Consider the following 21,650-nt stretch of genomic DNA (forward strand, 5'->3'; position numbering starts at 1 on the left):
TAAAACTGGAGAATATTGCCAGGAAAAAGGCAGGGAAGGGCTTCTCAGGCGGAGGGAATGGCGATCAAAGGAGCAGAGGTAAGAAGCTATGGGGATGGGCAGAGGAGCAGCAAGCAGTTTGAGGGTTTCTGCAGAGACTGTAAAGCAGTCTCGAACTTTATGTATTAAAAGGGCCACAGAGGAGAAAAAGTGCTAAATGCAGGAGTACAATACGATGAAGCAAACAGCACCTAGCCAGCGTCCGCCCTGGGAGACACAGTTCACTTGTTCACCCCTAAGAAGATACAGGGAGGAGGAACCATGGCTAAGCGACAGGGCAGAGCTTAGGTTGCTGATATGCTATATTCCTTTGGCAAGTATCTCTCCGGGCCCATTTCCCCATCTTAGATGGGTTCTAGCCTCGTGGAGCGCTAAAATCACGATGGTGTGACCGGCCCCAGGAGGCTCCGGGTATGTAGTAGGTGGTAACACGGCCACTTCAGGGTGCAGAAGGATTTGGACGCCTCGGCAGGTCTCGCTAAGGGTTAAACACCACTTTACGCATGCGCTTTGTGGGCAGCAGGCATTCTGCGTGCGCACGCGCGGCCCCGGGCGTGGGCGGGGCAGCTGGATGCGCATGCGCCCTTAGTTGGCGGGAGTTTCGGTGGCGGCGGCGGTTGCGTGGGGCGTGGTCGGCGGAAAACGCACAGGACCTGTAATGGAAGCGACAAGTACAGGGGTCCAGGTCTGACCAGTGACGGCGGAGAGTGACCTGCAGTCTTGTATTTCAAGAACGGAGTCTTCAGAATGGACGGGCATCGCTCTGAGGTCAGGAAGTCGTATACCTTTCCCCGGACGCTCCCCGCCTCACTTCCGCACCCGCCAATTGGGCGTCTTACCTCGGCCCAGTCCAGGCCGATCGCCGCTGCCCCACCGGGGGCACTAGGGGTGCCCCAGGGCGCTGCGGCCTGCCCTGGCCGAGAGGAAAACCGAGGACGGGCCGCGCCTCTCCCTTGACGTGTCCGCAGAGCCAGTGGTCCAGACTCCTGAACAGTGGTTGAAGGGTTGGGGTGGGTCACAGAATTCTGCTTTTGCCCCAGACTGGGTGCGTAACTAGCTTGGGCCAGGCTTTTGCCCTCTGAACCTCAGTTCCTCTATCTGCAAGGAGGGGTGAGAGGTAGTATTAATACTTATGGAGCTGTGGAAAGGATTAAATGGGATAATGAGATAATGATACAAATAAAGCGCTCACATACAACACTTGTCCTGGCATAAAACAGTGTCTAACAAGCGGCTTAACTAATGACAGTTGTTGCTGCTATCGCCCAGGCTTGAATCTGTGACAGTCATAACTGCGGGGACTTAGATCTCTGATCTATCCGTTCTTGTTCTCTTTTCCACGTTGTCCCTCCAGATAGTCATTAAGCAACCCCCCTCCCTACAGATTTTTGCTGGGAGGGAAGGGTAAGCCTGGCAGATGTAGAAATGCCTCAGGCTCGTCCTCAGTCAGTCCTTGGTGACAAGCACTAGGAATACAAATACAGTCTGCCTGGGGAGACAGACTGGGAAACAGGCTTGACAGCCAGTGCTGGGGAGGCCAAGGGGTGGAGTAACCAACTCTGCCAAAGAGAAGTGGTGTGAAAGCTTCACATTTAAGCTAGTTTGGGCAGGATGGGTAGGTTGTACAGGCCATGTGTGCAAAGATTCAAACATGGTGCAAGGAAGGGGAGTGGCAGGAGAGAGCAGGAATGAATGGGTAGGTTGGGACCAGCTTGTGAAAAGTGTTGAACACACGGGGAAAATCTGCTACTGTCTAAGGAATGGATAGGAGAGGAGTGGTATTGGATGCAGGAAAACAAATGGACAGGCTGTTAGATTATTGGGTGGAGGGTGGGGGGAGGTGATGGAAATTAGCAGACCTGAAATAAACTAGGAATTGGAAGTGAAGAAAAGATTTAGAGTCAAACTCATAGACACAGACAAGAGAATTGTGGTTACCAGAGGGGAAGAGGGATGGGGAGAGGATACAGGGGATAATATGCAAAACACAGAGTTTATTGTTGTATTACTATTAATTAGTGTATTTTTCCATACAACATACTTTGTCGTCCCCCCCCCCGCCCCCGTATAGTGATGGAAGAGGACTAGATTTAGGATAATGAATACACAGTGCAGTATACGACATCATATTATAAAGTTGTACACCTGAAATTTACATAATGTCATTAACCAATGCTATTTTAATAAACTTAATTTTAAAAAGATTTAGAGAGATTGTTGGAGGTAGAATGGATGGATTTTGGGGTCTGAAGAGTTAAGAATAAAAAGTAGAGGATGATGTAATTTTTCTAGTTTGGAAGACCACCAAGGTCATAATGCCATCAACTGAATTAGGAAATTAGGGACTACTTAAGCACAAAATAATGTGGCAATAAGATAGGTTATGTGTTCAGGGAGCTATGAGTGTTTCTAGTGAACTGGAGGTGACGAGCCCCACTGATAGTGTCTGTGGACGTGGTGGGTGAGGCGGCATTGGGCTGGACCTTGTCAAGTAGGTAAATTTCATGGGACAGAGACTGATAATTAAGAGAGGCTGGAAAGCACAAGGCTTATTCTATTGTAGTAAAACCCCAGGGAGATGGGCTGAAATGCGTAGAACAGATCACCTCATTTTCCTCTTTTAGGGTTCTCCCCCCAGGATGACTTCGGTGACTAGATCAGAGACCATAGAAGGTGAGTATTGTGCTTTTTACCTTGGGTTCAGGTTTCTCAACTAGACTCACATGCTTTCCTGGCTCTTGGTGGAGCTGGAATCACATAGTCATGTATTTGCACAGGTGCTTCCAAAGCGTTTCCATGATCTGGGGCATATGTCTTCTTTTTCCATCTTTTTGTACAGAAACTTGGTTGTGGTGGGTTTGATCTTATATTTTGGCTTTTTTATAACAAGTGCTACAAGAGGAACCGGTTACATCTAAGACTCGTACTCATCAATCGGAATCAGATCCCAGCCCTGAGGACGCGTGCAACAGATCGTCTGCCTCCCTGGAGATGACTCGAGGTGTTTCAAAGGAAAGGATTCACATTGGCTGTGAAAAAGGGGGAAGCTGTGATCTCAGCCACGAGGAAGTACTTCAGTCCAGGCCCCTTCATTTGTCTCCCCAAGAGCAGTCTGCCCATCGTCAAGACAGAAGGCAGTCCTGGCGGCGAGCAAGCATGAAAGGAATGAACAGGCGGAAGTCACTGCCTCCCTTTCATCAGGGCATTACAGGTGGGGTGCTGTGTGTATACGACAGTGGAGTTGCAGCTCAAATAAAATGTGACGGTGAGGCATGGCAGAAAGCGTGGTGAGACAGACTTGACTTTGCTGCGGATTAGCTATGTGACCGAGTAAATCACATCACGTCTCTGAGTCTCAGTTTCCTCATCTCAAAGAGGAACAATCTAAGATGATGAGTACTGTGTCAAACACCTAGTAAGTGTTCACTGTTAATGATTTTACATCATATTATTACCTAGCTGCCCATTGTAATTTACAACGTGAACAAAAGTTCTGAGTTCAGTCGTCCAACACTTACCTATGTTGGGACTAGGGGTATCGAGATTTCTTCCTGTGGCTTTCTGCTTCATGTCCTAAAGTGGAACAGGAGTTACACAGGTTGCTACCTGATTTCAGGCTTTATAACTGAAAATATCTCAGAGGGAAGACGCCCGTAGAAATATCTAGAGTGAAAACCAAGTCTTTAGACATGTTGTATTTGAATGTGCTTTTGTATGCGTTTATAATGATGATTACATTTCAGTGAGCGATGATGCACAGGATCTAATGTGGAAAGTCTGGCACGTTTCAGGAAAGGCCGTATGACCTGAGGCAGTTTATTTCCTCTGTCTTAATAGTCCTTATCAGTAAGTGGGGTGAGATAAGACCTATTTTTACAGGATTGTGTGAGGAGTAAACAAATTGATATATAACACAGTACTTGGCATGTGGTAAATAGCTCAAATGTTAAGCTATTGTGATTATTTTAAAGCTGTTACCTCACTTCCAGATGGCCTGATGTCTAACAGGAAGTCTGGATAAAAACAGCCCTTTAGCATATCAGAAAATTGCTGCCCCAGTTACGCTCATGTACTTTACTCCATAGATGTGCCAAGAAAGCATCAGGAGTTACCTAAGATTACCCCAACCTTTATCTCTGTTCCGGAGCATGTGGACCTGAAAATCTGTGTCACAGAAAATCACTGTAGTGAGACTGATTTTCTCCCAGGTATTCCTGGCCACTTGCTAGATTTCTTTGGTCATAGGTAGGAGGTATTCCGTTGTTCTTGACTAACGGCAGTGAGAAGTTGTCAAGAGAGGAGAGAAAAGAACTTTAAAAATTACACAACCAGATGAAGGTAGAAGACGAAAAGACATGCATCTCTCAAATTCTCAAAGTAAACTTCCTTTGCTATATAATAACTGATGTTTTTATTTTATTTATTTTTAGAGGAGGGGGAAGGGGGGAGAGATTGAGAGAGAGAGATTGTTTGGTTGTCTCTTGCACCCCCCTCACCAGGGACCTGGCCCCCAACCCAGGCCTTGACAGGGAATTGAACTGGCAACCTTTTGGTTCGCAGGCCAGTGCTCAATCCCTTGAGCTGCGCCACCCAGGGCAGTAACTGATGTTTTTAAATGGACATAGTTGGAAAAACTGTCTCCATCCTGTACTTGTTTGAGGATTCAGTGGCATAATTATGTAAAATGCCTGTCCAATTCAGGCTGCTTCACCATGTGACCTTGGGTGAGTTACCTACTGCCCACTTTTTGTGCCTCAGTGTCATCGTCTGTAAAATAGACAGATAAGATACTTGCCTCAAGTTTTAATGAGGTGTGTATAGTGTTTAATAAAAAGCCTTTTAAAACAAGTGTTCAACAAATTACGATTAATGTCATTAGGTCACGGTAGAAGACGTCATGGTGTTGTTACTGGGAAAAATACAGGTTTTGGTGACAGGCTTGTGGTTGAATGCTTGCTTCACCAATTTCCGGCTGCAGACAAGTCATCTCCCATCTGAGCTTCAGTGTCCACATCTGTAAAATGGAGCTCATAGATTATGAGAGGACTCTTAAACAGTGTATTTAAAGCCCACCTCAGAGCCTGTCATAGAAATACTCGAATATTCCCATCTCCTTTCTTTGAATGGTGAATATAAAATATCAACAAAGTTATTTGTCTGCCTTGTTTATTAACAAGACAAGATTTTAATGTAATACATAAAAGGTTCTTAAAACTTTAAAAGTAGGATGCACAAATGGGTAAAATCGCATTCCTTGGTAATCCTGAAAAAATCAGATGTGACTATATATGAATTCTCCCTTTAATTAGAGAAGGCTTCTTGGGCATTCTTGCCTTAAGCTGGGCTGCACCAAGAGGGAGGGAAATTTCGGGTGTTTTACTTTGCTGGCTGTGTGACTACCCTGCTCCCTAAATGTGGTGCTTCTGTGTGTCAGAGCTCAGCAGATCCATCAGTGTTGATCTGGCAGAAAGCAAGCGGCTGGGCTCACTCCTGCTCTCCAGCTTCCAGGTGAGATTTGCTTCCAGGACTGGGAAATGCTTTTCTTCTTTTATTATTCATTTTTATTTATTGATTTGGGAGAGGGAGAAAGAGAGAAATAGCAATTTGTTATCCCACTTATTTATGCATTCATTAGTTGATTCTTGTATGTGCCCTGACTGGGGATCAAACCCACAATCTTGACATACGGGGACGGCACTCTCCCTGGCCAGAGCCTTTCTTTTTTTTTTTTTTTTTAAACTGTTACTGTGACAGTCCCAGTACTGTGTGATGTATCTGTTAAAATGAAAAGATGTTTCTCTCGAGTTGGGATTAATGTAGAAGCCAGATTTAATCCCAGCTGCTGATTTGGTCTGGACTAGGCTGTCTGTCCCACTGGTGCTGCTGCTGCTGCTAACTGAGCAGCTAACGGTGAGAGATTTCCCCAGTCTAGTATCTTTTGCCATTGGCAGCAAATGACAGGAAATAGTGGTAATTTAAAATGAGTGGAAGTCAATCTAAGCTAAAGCAGACATTGTAGGTCTGAGTATATACTAAGTCTTTATTATATAGTTAGCTGTTTATTATATCAGTTTAGATAAATAAGTCATTTATGTGAAATGACCATTTTTTCCTTGAACCAAAAATCAAAGTGTATAGTCTTACCAACAAAGTATTTCCCTGATCTACTTGATTATATTAAAAATCTTAGGTATAAAGATTATATCATGTTTACTTCACATTTATTAAACATCATAAAATTACATGAACTTCGTTGGGACTAGCATGGAAAATCTTGGTTGTTGTGTACTAAAAATGCTTTTCTTTATTTAGTTCTCTGTTCAGAAGCTTGAACCTTTCCTAAAGGACACCGAGGGCTTCAGTCTGGAAAGTTTTAGAGCCAAAGGTCAGTTGCTAAGAATAGATAAGTGAGCATTGACCTTGAGCTGTACCTTCTGTTAAAGTCAGTAGAGGTCCCACTTTCAAGATCCCCATTTACAGGAGCTGCTACCTTACAAAACCAGCCCCTTCTTCTTTATTTTTGAAATTGCATTAAAAATATATGCTAATGAAATTCAGAAGGTATAAAAGTGAAACGTAAGCTTGCCTTCCACCCCAGACCCTATTTGTAGCTCCTCTCCAGAGAGGCGACCGTAGCCACCAGCTTCTTACATATCATCGAAGAGATACTGCATTTGCAAACAATTAGACATTAAAATCAGTTAATACTCTCTGCACTGTTATTTACCTCGTCTTTTGTTTTTTGTTTTTTAAAAAGATTTTCTTTATTTTTAGACAGAGGGGAAGAGAGGGAGAAGGACAGGGAGAGAAATATCAGTGTGTGGATGCCTCTCACATGCCCTCTACTGAGGACCTGGCCTGTAACCCAGGCACATGCCCCGACTGGGAATCAAACCAGCAACCTTTTGGTTCATGGGCCAGTGCTCAGTCCACTGAGCCATACCAGCCAGGGCAAGAATGAGCATTTTTAAGTAGTATTTAGAACCATATGTCCTTCACTTTCTGGTCATATCCTTTGTTCATTTTTGAAAATTGATGTGTTGGCATTTTGTATTGATTTATAGTAACTCTATTAAGAAAATTAGCTGTTTATCTGTGATGTAAGTTACAAATATTTTTTCCCAGGAATCAAACTTTTAGCTTTCTAGGAAGTAGCTATTTTTTTTTAAGATTTTATTTATTTATTTTTAGAGAGGGAAGGGAGGGGGAGAGAGAGAGAGAGAGAAACAATGTGCGGTTGCTGGGGGTTCTGGCCTGCAACCCAGGAATGTACCCTGGCTGGGAATCGAACCTGGGACACTTTGGTTCCCAGCCCGCGCTCAATCCACTGAGCTACGCCAGCCAGGGAAAGTAGCTATTCTTCATTCAGTAACTACAAAATCACCCACAGTCAGAATACTCAATGTTACCCACTTTAAAAACCTGCAAAATACATGAACTCAGGCTTGTTAATTAAAATTGTTTATCTCAGCCCTGACCTGCATAGCTCAGTTGATTGGAGCATTATCCCGTAAACTGAAAGATCGCAGATTCAATTCCCGATCAGGCCACAGACCTAGGTTGCAGGTCAGCCCCTGGTCTGGGCATATTCAGGAGGTAACCTGTTGGTGTTCTCTCACATCAGTGTTTCTCTCTGTCTCTCCCTTCCTCTCTCCGGAATTAATGGGTATGTCCTTGGGTGAGAATTAAAAACAATTATCTCAGAATTGGACCATCACCGTAATTAGAGTAGATATGTCAAGCCTATCTTGATAGCTGTTTAACACCCTTTCTCTTTTTCATTTTTTCACCTGAATGTATAAGCAGAGAACTGTTTTTACTTATGCCCATAATTCTTTTTTTTTTTAAGATTTTATCTAATTTTAGAGAGAGGGTAAGGGAGGGAGAAAGAGGGAGAGAAATACCGATGTGTGAGAGAAACATTGATCAGTTGCCTCTTGCACACGCCTGAACTGGGGACTGAACCTAAAACTCAGGCACATACCCTGCCTGGAAATCAAACCGACGACGCTTTGCTTTGCGGAACAATGCCCAGCCAGCTGAGCCCCACAAGTCAGGGCCGCCTGTAATTCTTTAGTTGACTTCACAATTTTCTATTACATTCTTTTCCGTTGCCTGACTTTTCTGATAGATTTCCTTTCAGTGCCAGCAGCTCAGATCTCTTGAAAAGAATGAAATGTCAATGCAGATAAATCTTTTTAAGTGCTTTTTCATCAGTCAGATATTAAAAAAAAAAACACAGTCAAAAAATGCCATTTAGAAGAATTGTCTTTCATTTTATCTATACCTATTCAAAGGGGAAAAATACTTTCTGCATACTTATACCACTTTTTTGAATGGGCGAGAGGGTCTTAAAGTAACAGGGAAACCTAGAGCTGGGACCACCTTAAGTGTGTTATGTCTTTGTGAGCATCATGCTGTGGAAATTTATGTTCTCTTTATAACATGTGATTTTATGCTCTCTAGCATCTTCTCTTTCTGAAGAATTGAAACATTTTGCAGACGGACTAGAAAGTAATGGAACTCTACAGAAATGTTTTGAGGATTCAAAAGGGTAAGTTCAATTGTCCTTCTGTCCCAAATTATACTTTAAGACTTTTTATTATAATTAGTTGTTCATTTATTCAAGAGACGTTTATCCAGCCCTGACTGGTGTGGCTCGGTTGGCTGGGCATCGTCCTGCAAAGGGAAGTGTCCCCACTTCAGTTGCCGGCCAGGGCACATGCCTGGGTTGCAGGTTCGGTCCTGATCCGGGCACATACAAGAGGCAACCGATTGATGTTACTTATTCACATCAGTGCTACTCTCCCCCTCTTCCTTGAAACATGTGATTTTCCTCCCTCGCTCCCCCTCTCTCGCTCCCCCTCTCTAAAAATAAATAAATAAATAAAATCTTTAAAAAAATAGGAACCATTTATCCAGCATCTTCTACATACCAGGCTTTTCTAGATGTTGGAGATGTAGGGTGACAACTAAGTCATACATGTTCTCTGTTCTGATATATTTTATAGGTGAGACAGTCAAATAAGTACATAGATAATGGTTTAAGGTAGTGATCTAGGAAGTCAGTAATATCACTATTTCACTAATAGTGAAATATCACTATTTCAGAGGGTGGGTTAGTTAGGTCTCAGAGAAGACCTCTAATGAATTGACCTTCAAACTGAGACCTGTAAGACCTGAATGGTGAGAAGGAACCTGCCATGGAGAGATGAAAGGAAAAGCATTCTTCAGGTCTTTGCTAGCCATGCAAGTTATGTTCCTTAGCTGTTGACAAACAAGAATATTAAGAGTGATTACAAACCCTGCTCCTTCACTGCTGGTTTCCTGTATAGGGGTGGGGCCCAGCCCGCTACCCCTTGCCTTGCAATGCATCATGTCACTGGAGCTTACATCATACAGTTTTTAGTTTTGACTTTGCAGAGGTCTGCTTTTCCATCCATCCTTAGATTTAACGTTGCTATACAGGAAATGGAAAATACTTTGGCTCACTCTTCCACAGACGGTGTCCTCAGGCATTCAGAATGGTCCAGCACTTGACACCCCGCTGGAGGCTGTCCTGCAATACAGCCTCTAACAAAGCGCGGCTGCCCCAAGCCTCTGGTAATAGAATCGTTTACCTTTACACCAAGAAGGTTGGGAAAGCGCCAAAATCTGCATGTGGAGTGTGCCCAAGCCGACTTCAGGGAGCTCGTGCTGTGAGACCTAGAGTTCTGATGAGGTTGTCTACCGAAAAAACTTGTCAGCAAGGCCTATGGTGGATCTGTGTGTGCTGAGTCTGTCCACCACAGGATCAAGCATGCTTTCCTTACTGAGGAGCAGAAAAGTGTTGTGGAAGTGTTGAAGGCACAAGCACAGAATCAGAAAGCTAAAAAAAATAAAGGTTTTGAGTAATTAAAAAAATAATATATTTTGGTTCAACTTAGCATCTTTTTTTTTTTAATTTTTTAATTTATTTTTAGAGAGAGGGCTTCGGGAAGGAGAAAGAGAGGAAGAGAAACATCATGTGTAGTTGCATCTCACGGGGCCCCCACTAAGGGACCTGGCCTGCAACCTAGGCATGTGCCCTGACTAGGAATTGAACTGGCTACCTTTTGGTTCACAGCCCGCATTCAATCCACTGAGCTACACTAGCCAGGGCTTCTTTTTCTTTAAGAGAGGGAGAGAAACATCGCCGTGTGGTTGCCTCTCACACTGCCCCTACTGGGGACCTGGCCTGCAACTCAGGTATGTGCCCTGACTGGGAATCGAACCAGTGACCCTTTGCTTAACAGGCCAGCAGTCCATCCACTAAGCCACACCAGCCAGGGCCAACTTAGTATCTTTTTTAATGCAGCATATGTAAGCCATAGGCTGCTGCATCTTAGCCAGCAGTGGTGGTGGCTGTGTGTCATAGGCCTTGGTAGAAAAACATGAAAGGTGGAACAACTTATCTGCCTTTGTCAAGTAAAGTACCAAGTAGTCTGCAAAATTTTGGCATTTTCAGTGCTTCTTTTCCATTAAGATTAATCACTCAGCTGAGCTGAGCCATTGGTATAAGTAAAATATAACCCCTGTCCAGCAATAGCTTTAGTTTAAGGAGGAAGACATAGTCATATGCAAAAAATATCGTTGAGCCTTACAAGATCTTAAGGTTCTGATAGTAGAAGGGGAAGAGATTGAAAAATGATGTGGCAGTTGAGAGATTGAAAACCCAAGATATTCAGGGTCAGGATGATTGGGATTATATGAAACAGAATCAGAAGGTAACAGTGGGAATCAAAGATAGTGAGCTGGATAGAGCAACAACAGAGAGACTTGGGTGCCACGTTAAGGAGTTTTGATTTTTCTGAGTGCAGCAGAGGGTCACAGAGTTTTTAAGCAAGGGAAAAAAACTAAAAGAATATTTTAAGAAGGGTTCATCTGGCCATGTATGAATTGGAATTTATGGGAGAAATAAAAGATGAAGAGACCTAGTACCAAAGTGAGAGTCCAAGAGTAAATATTGTTGAAACATACATTCTGGCCCTGGCTGGTATGGTTCAGTTGGAGCATCGTCTCATAAACTGAACAGCTGCAGGTTCAATTCCCAGTCAGGGCACATGCCTAGGTTGCGTGTTCTATCCCCCATTGGGGCATGTACGGAAGGCAACCCATTGATGTTTCTCTCACGTCAATGTTTCTCTCCCTCCCCACCCCGCCCCCTCTCCCCCTCCCTCACTCTCCCCCATCCCCTTAGCCTCTGTGTAATCAGTAAATAAATATATTTTTTAGAAAAAGATACATTCTGGATGTGTTTTGTTGCCTTTAAAGTTATGTAAGGTGTCATTAAAAGCAAGTGCTGTTGAAAGATGTGTGTTAATCTCAAAATTATATCTGTATTCTAGAAAAGCATCAGATTTGTCCTTGGAAACATCAGTGGCTGAGATGAAGGAATACATAACAAAGTAAGTGAACATGAGTGAACCTTTGTTAGAAAATCTAAATTCACTTGGGGAAAGTAACTAAACCTGGGAGAATAATAAACATCTTGTTTGAGTGTGATTGCTAGTGTAGTAACACGAGAAGCTAGAAAGCTGCATTTTGGGATCTTATGGGCTGAACGATGGCCAATTTCATAGAAAGGTGTCTAGGGAATAAGGATATTAAAGATTTTAAGAACTCATGTTTAATTTTATTAAATTAATATCCTCTAAATCAGTCACGGTTTCTAATCTTTTAATTACCTTTTTATTCATGCCTTAGAGCCAGACTAGGCAATGAGATCATCAAAAATTAACAGAATTTTTTCTTTATTCTGTAGGTTTTCTTTAGAACGTCAGACGTGGGATCAGCTCTTGCTGCACTATCAGAAGGAAGCCGAAGAGATCATATCCAGGTGAGATCCATGACTGGGAAAATCAGAAGCTACCATTGAGGAGTTTGATTTGAATTGATTTCAGTTCTGTTACACAAACTGAGTGATGAACCCTTTCTCATAGGCTAATCAACTCATCAAAGCTCTGTAAAATATATGTTGGTACTCTCTGACCTTAAATGGAGAGTCAGGGAAAGGAAGGGGAGTTGATATCACTTTTCAATTGAAAACCAGAACTGGCTGTGTTTTGTGTCTTTGGCTGCCATCACACATCTGGGGGAGACAGACACATCTCTACCTTGTATCTGGAAACCTGGGGCTGTGCCAAAAACAATAGTCTGTGGGCTTCAGCGAGCTCATGCCTCTGAGCTGCAGATGTGGGAGAGAGCCCTGGCCAGCGCCTTCATGGACATGCAAAGACATGAAAGAGGGTGATGGAAAGAGAGGATGTGTGCCTGGGTCTTAAAGGCATAAGAAAGTGGGGAAGTACTAGATTTTAATTTAGTTGGTCATCTAAGCAAGTGATTCTAAGCTTTTTTTCCAAACAGAATCTTAGCTAGGGACCCACCTATAGAATGGGAACCAAAACCCTAATTGCAAAAGTGACCTTTCAGTAGAGAGATACTTTGAGGACTATGGTTTTTGTTTTGTTTTGTTTTTAATATATTTTATTGATTATGCTATTACAGTTGTCCCATTTCCCTTCCCTCCCCTCCACCCTACACACCCTCTCCCACCCACATTCCCCCGCTTTAGTTCATGTCCATGTGTCATAAGTTCTTTAACTTCTACATTTCCCATACTATTCTTGCCCTCCCCGTCTATTTTCTACCTACCATCTATGCTACTTATTCTCTGTACCTTTTCCCCTTCTCTCCTCCTCCCACTCCCCTGTTGCTAACCCTCCATGTGAGCTCCATTTCTGTGGTTCTGTTCCTGTTCTACTTGTTTGCTTAGTTTCTTTTGGTTTTGTTTTAGGTGTGGTTGTTAATAATTGTAAGTTTGCTGTCATTTTACCATACATGTTCTTTTATCTTCTTTTTCTTAGATAAGTCCCTTTAACATTTCACATAATAAGGGCTTGGTGATGATGAACTCCTTTAACTTGACCTTATCTGAGCAGCACTTGATCTGCCCTTCCATGCTAAATGAAAGCTTTTCTGAATAGAGCAGTCTGGGATGGAGGTCCTTGCCTTTCATGGCTTGGAATACTTCTTTCTAGCCCCTTCTTGCCTGTAAGGTCTCTTTTGAGAAATCAGCTGATAGCCTGATGGGAACTCCTTTGTAGGTTACTGTCTCCTTGTCTCTTGCTGCTTCTAGGATTCTCTCCTTCATTTTTACCTCGGCTAATGTAATGATGATGTGCCTTGGTGTGTTCCTTCTTGGGTCCAACTTCTTTGGGACTCTGAGCTTCCTGGACTTCCTGGAAGTCTATTTCCTTTGCCAGAATGGGGAAGTTCTCCTTTATTATTTGTTCAAATAACTTTTCCACTTGTTGCTCTTCCTCTTCTTCTGGCACCCCTATAATTCGGATGTTGGAACGTTTAAAGATGTCCTGGAGGTTCCTAAGCCTCCCCCCACTTTTTTGAATTCTTATTTGTTCATTCTTTTCTGTGTGATTATTTCTTTTTTCCTTCTGGTCCACTCCATTGATGTGAGACCCAGCTTTCTTTCCATCACTATTGGTTCCCTGTGTATTTTTCTTCATTTCACTTATTGTAGCCTTCATTTTTTTCATCTAATTTGCGTGCAAAATCAACCAGTTCTGTGAGCTTCCTGATCACCAGTGTTTTGAACTGTGCATCTGATAGGTTGGCTATCTCTCGGTCACTTAAAAGGATGGGTTCTGGGGCTTTCATTTGTTCTTTTGTTTGAGCCATCTCTCTCTTCTCTCTCTCTCTTTTTTTTTTTTGGTCTGGTCGTGCCTGTTATGGTGAGGGGTGGAGCCTTAGGTGTTCACCGGGGCTGGGCACCCCAGTCGCTAGATTGTGACATATTTGGGGGCGGGGTCGAGAGGGAACAATGGCGGTAGCTCCATTCTCCAGTGGGACCTCAGTCCCTTCTGCTGCTTCCCCCAAGCAAACTGGGCCCCTCTGGTGCCAATTCCCATGTGGGTGGGGTTGTGCACCCTGTGGGACTTTCCAAGGACCTCTCTTGTGAGGCTGGGTGCCTCTTCTGCGCCTCAACTCCCACAGGTGTTCTCAATCAGTGTCCCGAGGGTCTATTTCCCAGCGCTGGGATCCTGGGTTGCGTGCAGTGCCTTGCATTACAATCGCCGCCTCACTGGGTCTGCCGGTTGCCACCCCTTGGCTGGGGTCTGCCAGCTGCCGCTTGCACACTCAGGGTCCACCCACTGTGGTGTTGCACGCCCAGGATGCCTTACGCGCCCGGTCCCAACGCTCTCTGCTCTCCGCGCTGCAACCCGCTCTCACCTGCCTGACTCTGCCTGACTCCGCCCCTCCTACTTGTCTGGGTGAACAGGTCTATTGCAACTTCTTGGTTGTCCAACTTCCATTCAGATCAATTTTCTGTCAGCTCTGGTTGTTATTCTGTTTCTATATCGTTGTTGTCCCTATCTTGGTTGTGTGAGGAGGCACAGTGCATCCACCTATGCCTCCATCTTGGCCGGAAGTCCCTTGAGGACTATGTTTTTAAAAACTTCTCTAATGGGGGCATTGATAGTTAACCAGTTACTTTTATTCACCCATTACATGTTCTATTTATGAAGATAGATCATGTGTAAGGTGGCAGTTTCAGAATAAAAACTTTTTAAAAATTGTATTGTTTATATTACAGTTGTCCCCATTTTTCTCCCTTTGCCCCCCTACACCCAGCCCCTCAGGCAGTCCCCACACTGTTGCCCGTGTCCATGGGTCATGCATATCTGTTCTTTGGCTACTCTAGTCCCTATGCTGTACTTTACATCCCCATGGCTATTCTGTAACTACCAATTTGTATTTCTTAATCCCTTCACCTTTTTAGCCCATCCCCCAGGTCCCCCCTCCCATCTGGCAACCATCAAAACATTCTCTTTATCTGTGATTCTGTTTCTGTTTTACTTGTTTGTTTATTTTTTAGGTTCAATTGTTGATAGGTATGCATTTATTACCATTTGACTGTTCGTATTTTTTATCTTAAAGAAAACCCTTTAATGTCTCATATAATACTGGTTTGGTGGTGATGAACTCCTTTAGTTTTTTTCTTGCCTGGGAAGCTCTTTATTTATTTTTTTATTCTAAATGATAGCTTTGCTGGGTAGAGTAATCTTGGTTGTAAGTCTCTGCTTTTCATCACTGAATATTTCTTGCCAATCCCTTCTACCCTGCAAAGTTTCTTATGAGATATCAGCTGACAGTCTTGTGGAAGTCCCTTGTAGGTAACTAACTGCTTTTCTCTTGCTGCCTTTAAGATTCTCTCTTTGTCTTTAACCTTTTGCATTTTAATTATGATGTGTTTTGGTATGGGTCTCTTTGGGTTCATCTTGTTTGGGACTCTGCACTTCCTGGACTTGTATGTCTGTTTCAAATAGGTTTCCAATTTCTTGCTCTCTCTCTTCTACTTCTGGCACCCCCATGATGTGAATGTTGGTATGCTTGAAATGTTCCAGAAGCTCCTTGCACTATCCTCATTTTTTTTTATTATTTTTTCTTCTTGTTGTTTAGCTGAGTATTTTCTGTTTCCTCATATTCCAAATTATTGACTTGATTCTTGGCTTCATTCATTCTACTGTTGATTCACTGTAAATTTTTCTATGTTTCAATTAGTGTATCCATTTCTGACCGGATCTTTTTTATTGTTGAGGTCCTCACTAAGTTCCTTGTAGTCAGTGCTTTGAATTCTGCATCTGACAGATTGCTCGTCTTCATTTTGTTTAGTTTTGTGTTTTTTTCTGGTGTTATTTTTTCATTTGGGCCATGTTTTTTTCTGGTGTTTTGTTGTTTTTTCATTTGGGCCATGTTTCTTTGTCTCCTTATTTTGACAGCTTCCTCGTGTTTGTTTATGTGTGTTAGGTAGAGCTGCTACGTCTCCCAGGCTTGGTAGAGTGGCCTAATGTGGTAGGTGTCCCATAGGGTCCAGTAGCACAGCCTCCTCTGTCACCCAAGCTGGGTACTCAGGGTGTGCCCACCATAGTGCTGTTGTACTTGAGCCTTGATTGCTGTTGGCCTGTCCAAGGTCAGCCATTGCCTGTATTCTGTCTGGGGACACACTGCATAAGCTACAAAGTGATCTGCAGGTGGCTGCTATTTGTGCTGGGCTTGGAGGTCCCCAGGAGAGGCCAAGCTGTGAACCAAGGCTGGCTACTGTTAGTTTTGGGCCTGGGGCAACTTAGCAAGAGGTTCAGGTCTTGGTGCTTGCTGAAGCCAGATACTGCTTGTTTGAGAGAATTTAGGAAAATCTGAAGCATGGGCTAAGACAAGCCATATGGAAAAGCCACTGAAAACAGCTTGGATGGGTCTGAAAGTTGGGTGACACAGGGCCTCAGGGAATCACCAGAGTGGGGCAAGCAGTGTGAGCCAGGTTGATGAACTCTCAGATATGGCGCCCACCTGCTTGCTTTATGGGGAGAGGGTTCAGAAAAGGAACAGTCGCCTCTGCCAGCCGTTTTGCTGGGGAGAAAGCTTGCTGCCAAGGGAGTGAGTTTGAATGTGTCCGTGTACAGGTCCTTTAAAAGGAACTGCCTGGGACACCAGAAGTTTCTGTCTTACACAGCCTTAATCTCCGCTGGTTTTTAGGACCAGAAGTTAGGGAGACTAATCTTCTTGGCACTGGAACCCTGGGCTGGGGGACCTGGCGTGAGGCTGGGACCCGTGGGTCCTGAGTAATCCCTCCCAATTTTTATCTTCCACATGTGGGACTGGGGCCAGCCCATTTTAAGTCTCCCCTCCACACCAGTATCAATGTGGTTTCTTCTTCAATTCCATAGTTGTAGGACTTCCATTCAGCTAGATTTCTAATGGTTCTGAAGGATGGTTGTTCTATAGTTTAGTTGTAGTTTTGATGTGGTTATGTGAGGAAGTGAGCCATGTTTTCCAGAATAAAAACTTTTAATGTGACATGGCTTATTGGTTAAGGGGAATACTTCTAGAAATAGACTGTTGTGTTCATACCCTAATTGCTGCTTTGTTCTGTGACCTTGAGCAAGCCACTTAATCTCTAAGCCTGAAGTTCCTCATTTAAAAATGGACATAATAGACCCTGGCTGGTGTGGTTCAGTGGATTGAGTGCCTGAGCACTGGCCTGCAAACCAAAGGGTTGTGGGTTCAATTCCCAGTCTAGGGCATGTGCTTGGGTTGCAAGCCAGGTCCCCAGTAGGGGGAGTGTGAGAGGCAACCACACATTGATGTTTCCCTCTCTTTCTTCCCCCTTCCCCTCTCTGAAAGTAAATAAATAAAATCTTTATTTAAAAAGTGGAGATAATAGTACCAACCTCATTGGTGAATGTTAAATCAGTTTAAATGGAAAGTGCTTAGCAGGGTCTGGCATTCAGTAAATTATAGTAGTTGCTCTTACTAAAGGGTCATCAGTTTTCATGAACTCTCCATCACATTCGGGTATTTAGATAATTGATGTGGCCTAGCATTTTTTGGTGAAAGATCATAGACATTGACTTCAGGATAGCAAGCTTTGGCTTTACTCTGCCCCAACTGTGATCCTTTTTGTAAATGGACCTTACTGTTAGGTGGAGTCAACTGATACGAAGCTTCTAGCATTTCTTGGAGTCCAGTGATATAAAAAAACTAACACTGGGTAATGGTTTCAGACCCCTTTGTTAATAAGAGAGCCTGTATCTACAGTCGGGTGGAAGAATATTGCTTCAGATGAATGAAGTCTTATTGAAGGCTTTTTTCCCTAGGTAATCTTTCAGATTTTCCCTAGAAAATGATTATGAAATTCCTTGAAAGCTTTTTTTGTTTTATTATTTTTAGAGACTCGACTGAAACAAAGATGACTGAAGTTGAAGTGGAACCTACAGCATATCTTAGGTCTTCCCAGAATGAGGTTCTTAACACGAAGCCTGACTATCAGAAAATGTTACAGAGCCAGAGCAAAGTCTTTGACGGTGTGGAGTTGCTGGTGAGTTGGGTCATGTTTATATTTGGTTCGGTTATCCAGCTTTGCTACCTTGTCACCCTTGAAAATGAAAAGACCTGGAGAATATGTGTAATGAGATGAGATAAGCATATTTAACTCTACCTGGGTAAACCATGGAGAGACAATTTAAAAAACAAGTATGTGGTGATAAGCGCTAATAAAGCAGGGTGAGGGAGAGAGTGTACCAGGGGGTAGCATGTTGCTATGTAAAGCAGTTGCTGAAGGTCTCTCTAAGGTGACATTTTAATAGAGACTAGAAAGAAATGAGGAGGTGAGCCCTGAGGACATTTGAGAGAAGAGTATTGTATCATTCCAAGTATCAACAGGGTTAAGAAAGGGCGATTCAAGGAGAGTTTATTTGAAAAGGGGCCACAGATGAAGTGTGGTTATTGGGAAACCACAAGGGTTAGTGAAGGCACTGGGGGCTTAGAGACAGCTGAGCTCTTACTACCCCTGGACCTGCAGGGAGGAGAAAAGGAAGAGTTACTGTGGCACCGGAGGGAAGGAAGCATGGCTGCTTGGAGACAGCCGTGACCCTCAGTGAGAGACACAGCTAACTCAGGATGGTCCTCCCTGGCACAGGCCTGGGTAAAAATACCCAGACCTCATTCAGCTCCCTCCTACTTGGGCTGCCTCTTGGCCAAACCCACCCAGAACTCAGAGGACATGGAATCCCGTTGGCGGTTATCCAGGTCAGCTTTCTGGGGAATAGAGCAGTGTGGAGGAGTGGAATGTGGATCTGGCGGAGCAGACGGATGGTGTCTGGGATAAGTGTCCCAGGTTGAAAGAGCAGCATGAGCGCAGCTCCGGAGCAGAAGCTTGCCTCCTGTGTTTGAGGAACATGGGAGCAGCCATGGACCCTTACAACTCACAGCTGTCTTTTATCTGCAGATGGACGAACTGCAGGGATCAGTGAAGCAGCTGCATGCGTTTATGGACGAAAGTACCCAGTGCTTCCAGAAGATGTCAGTACAGCTCGGTGAGTGTGTCTCTTGAGGGGACCAGAGGGATAACCCTTCAGATCCAAACTGACCTGCAGGTGCCCTCAGCACATGGTCTCAGAGAATAAGGCCCACATCAAGTGGTTGTTCCCTGCCCCCCGATAACTATTATGTTGTGAGTACTCAGAGTTGATGGGAAATTCTAGATGTGAATTCCACAGAAACATAGTAGACTAAGAATTAAGTCCCAACGAACTAATTTTAGTGCATCTGAGATTGAAGAAATATCCATAGCCCTTTTTCCCCTCTGCATTTTTCAAAAATCCACAAAATGACACTGACAATACTTATCCATAGCTTTTTCTGATCTGCTCCAGCCTTAAATTACTGCCATACATTCCTTCATTTTCTTTTTTTAATGTTTTTAAAATATATATATATATTTTAAAGATTTTATTTATTTATTTTTAGAGAGGGGAAGGGAGGGGGAGAGAGAGAGAGAGAGAGAGAGAAACATCAATGTGTGGTTGCCTCTCACATGGCCCCCACTGGGGATGTGGCCTGCAACCCAGGCATGTGCCCTGACTGGGAATCGAACCTGCGATGCTTTGGTTCACAGCCTAAATATATTTTTAAAGACTTTATTTATTTTTAGAGGAGGGAAAGGGAAGGAGAAAGAGAGGGAATGAAACATCAATGTGTGGTTGCCTCTCACGTCTCCTACTGGGGACTTGGCCCACAACCCAGGCATGTGCCCTGACTGGGAATCGAACCAGTGATCCTTTGGTTCTCAGGCCTGTGCTCAATCCACTGAGCCACACCAGCCAGGACTCATTTTCTTATTTATTACATTGTAGTGTGGTTGTAGTTGCAGATGGCTTTCCTACCAGACTGTTGTCTCCTTAAGGATAGAGATTCTTATCTGTCATTGTAATGCCCTTCAGTGTCTGGCAGTGTCCATAACAGTATGTTTTCAATACGTCTTACTTGACTTCAATTGAAATTTATTTGTTTTTTTCTCCTTTCTTCTGTAGGGAAGAAAAGCACACAACAATTAGATTCCTCACCAGCTCGAAAACTGCTCAAGCTTCAGTTACAAAACCTACCTACTGCACATTGCTCTAAATCTTGTCAGTGACCTGATGTATCTTTCTGCCAGAGGTGTGCTAGAGCAGAAAGGGGAAGAATGGGCCAGCGCATGGTGATTGCCCAGCTGTCTGAGCTGGGGGTAGCTACCCGGTTACCTCTGATAACTGGCTGGCTGAAGAGCACTTTGATTTTATTCTAAAAGTGATGACATTCATGTATCCAAAAGAATGTTGTATGGACACTTTTTCTAAGAGTGTGCAAAGTATTTTAAATTTCTGTTTTGGAATGACCATCAGAACTAGTGGCCTAGTATTTTAAATATCCTGTGTGATCCCAAATCTTCATCTCGTATAGATGTTTTTCAAGTTTTGAAATACCCAAAGTCACTGAGGATCAAATTCAATGAAACATTTTAGGGGTCAAATTGCATTTTGGTTGTGAAGGAATGAGACTAATTTTCTAGTGTGTGTGACTCTTAGGTAGAGAAGTTGTGGGCATCGTTTATATCATGTGGATACATGTATCACTTCATAAGATGTCCAAATCGGGGAAATTCCACTCATTATCCATGTCCTGATGCCCAGAGTATACTTCAGCTTTCAATATTGAGTCAGCGTCCTTAGTCCTGGATCATGGCAAGTAGTGGCTAAGTATTCCTTTTCATTGTTCACTGTTAATACTCTGCATTATAAAATTGTACATAATTAAATGTCTTCTGTTGTCTTCATGTATAATTTGAGTGCATAAAAAAATGGAAAGGTAAGAAGGGCTTAGAAAATAAGATTCTTTGCCAATTGTGGAAGCGAACAGTAGTGTAGAGATACGCCTCAGCATTAATTACTGATAAAACACAAACTGTTTATTGTTAGTGTTTCTTACTCTCTGATCCTCCTAGCAGGAGAAAACCTATTCCATTTAAGTACCTAGTCATAATTATAAGTCTTAAACTTTGGTCTATGCACCAGCTAGTGAGAGGCAGTATCTCTGTGCTTTGACCTACATGTATTATTTGTCCTTTCATATATTTACAGAGACCCTACTACTTGCCAGTTCTAGGAACTGGTAAGGGAGCAGAGAACAAAAACAGATATGCGGCCCTGGCTGGCATGGCTCAGTGGATTGAGTGCTGGCCGGGGGACCAAGGGGTCACTGGTTTGATTCCCAGTCAAGGCACATGCCCGGGTTGCGGGCTGGGTCATCAGTAGGGGCGTGCATGGGAGGCAAAAAAAAAAAAAACATGGGGCCTCCCCTCATGATTCTCACTGTCTAGTGGATATACAGGAAACAAGAAGAGACAACTGCAGAAGTGATGTTTTAATTGATTTGAGAAAGATGAAGGAGTTAAATAGGGCGAATATGTGAGGCAAAAGAAGCATTTCCAGCCTCCTGATGGGGAGAGAATGAAGCATTCTGGGATACTAAAGAAAAAGACCAGTAAAGCAGGAATGTTGAGTGCCAATGGAAATGCCCCTGAAACAGGTTTTAAATCATTAGAAGGTTTTAAGAGAGAGAGATGGGGACCAGAACTTTATTTTCTTTGATTTTTAGACAGAGGAAGGAAGAGAGAAATAGTGATTTGTTCTATTTATTTACGCATTTATTGGTTGCTTCTTATATGTGCCCTGACTGGAGGTTGAACCTGCAATCTTGGC

The 21,650-nt window shown here is 43.4% G+C and overlaps 1 protein-coding gene and 1 pseudogene across 2 annotated transcripts; both read left to right on the plus strand.

Moving 5' to 3' along the window:
* The first annotated feature begins 651 nt into the window (after positions 1–651).
* DSN1 (DSN1 component of MIS12 kinetochore complex) lies at positions 652–20,721 on the plus strand. 2 transcript variants are annotated; one of them, XM_045833010.1, is made up of 11 exons: positions 652–807; positions 2,664–2,712; positions 2,930–3,304; positions 5,474–5,547; positions 6,352–6,424; positions 8,506–8,593; positions 11,406–11,465; positions 11,822–11,896; positions 17,803–17,950; positions 18,860–18,947; positions 19,944–20,721. In XM_045833010.1, exons 1-11 carry the CDS (start codon positions 787–789, stop codon positions 20,045–20,047), a joined length of 1,155 nt encoding a protein of 384 aa, XP_045688966.1. In that variant the 5' UTR covers positions 652–786; the 3' UTR covers positions 20,048–20,721. The 2 variants fall into 2 exon arrangements, with proteins under 2 accessions (XP_045688966.1, XP_045688967.1); XM_045833011.1 differs by having other exon boundaries at positions 2,930–3,250.
* Positions 9,564–11,268, plus strand: LOC123814931 (annotated as a pseudogene).
* Positions 20,722–21,650: the final 929 nt, after the last annotated feature.

Source organism: Phyllostomus hastatus, unplaced genomic scaffold (genome assembly GCF_019186645.2).
Source record: "Phyllostomus hastatus isolate PE091 unplaced genomic scaffold, TTU_PhHast_1.1 phas_contig_17, whole genome shotgun sequence".
In the NCBI taxonomy this organism is placed as follows: Eukaryota; Metazoa; Chordata; class Mammalia; order Chiroptera; family Phyllostomidae; genus Phyllostomus; species Phyllostomus hastatus.

Excerpts from the sequence above, each read along its gene's own strand:
- DSN1 (XM_045833010.1), top strand. The coding sequence starts at position 787 with ATGGACGGGCATCGCTCTGAG. Across the intron at positions 6,425-8,505 it reads GGAAAGTTTTAGAGCCAAAG|CATCTTCTCTTTCTGAAGAA; the intron begins GTCAGTTGCTAA and ends TATGCTCTCTAG. Across the intron at positions 11,466-11,821 it reads ATGAAGGAATACATAACAAA|GTTTTCTTTAGAACGTCAGA; the intron begins GTAAGTGAACAT and ends TTTATTCTGTAG.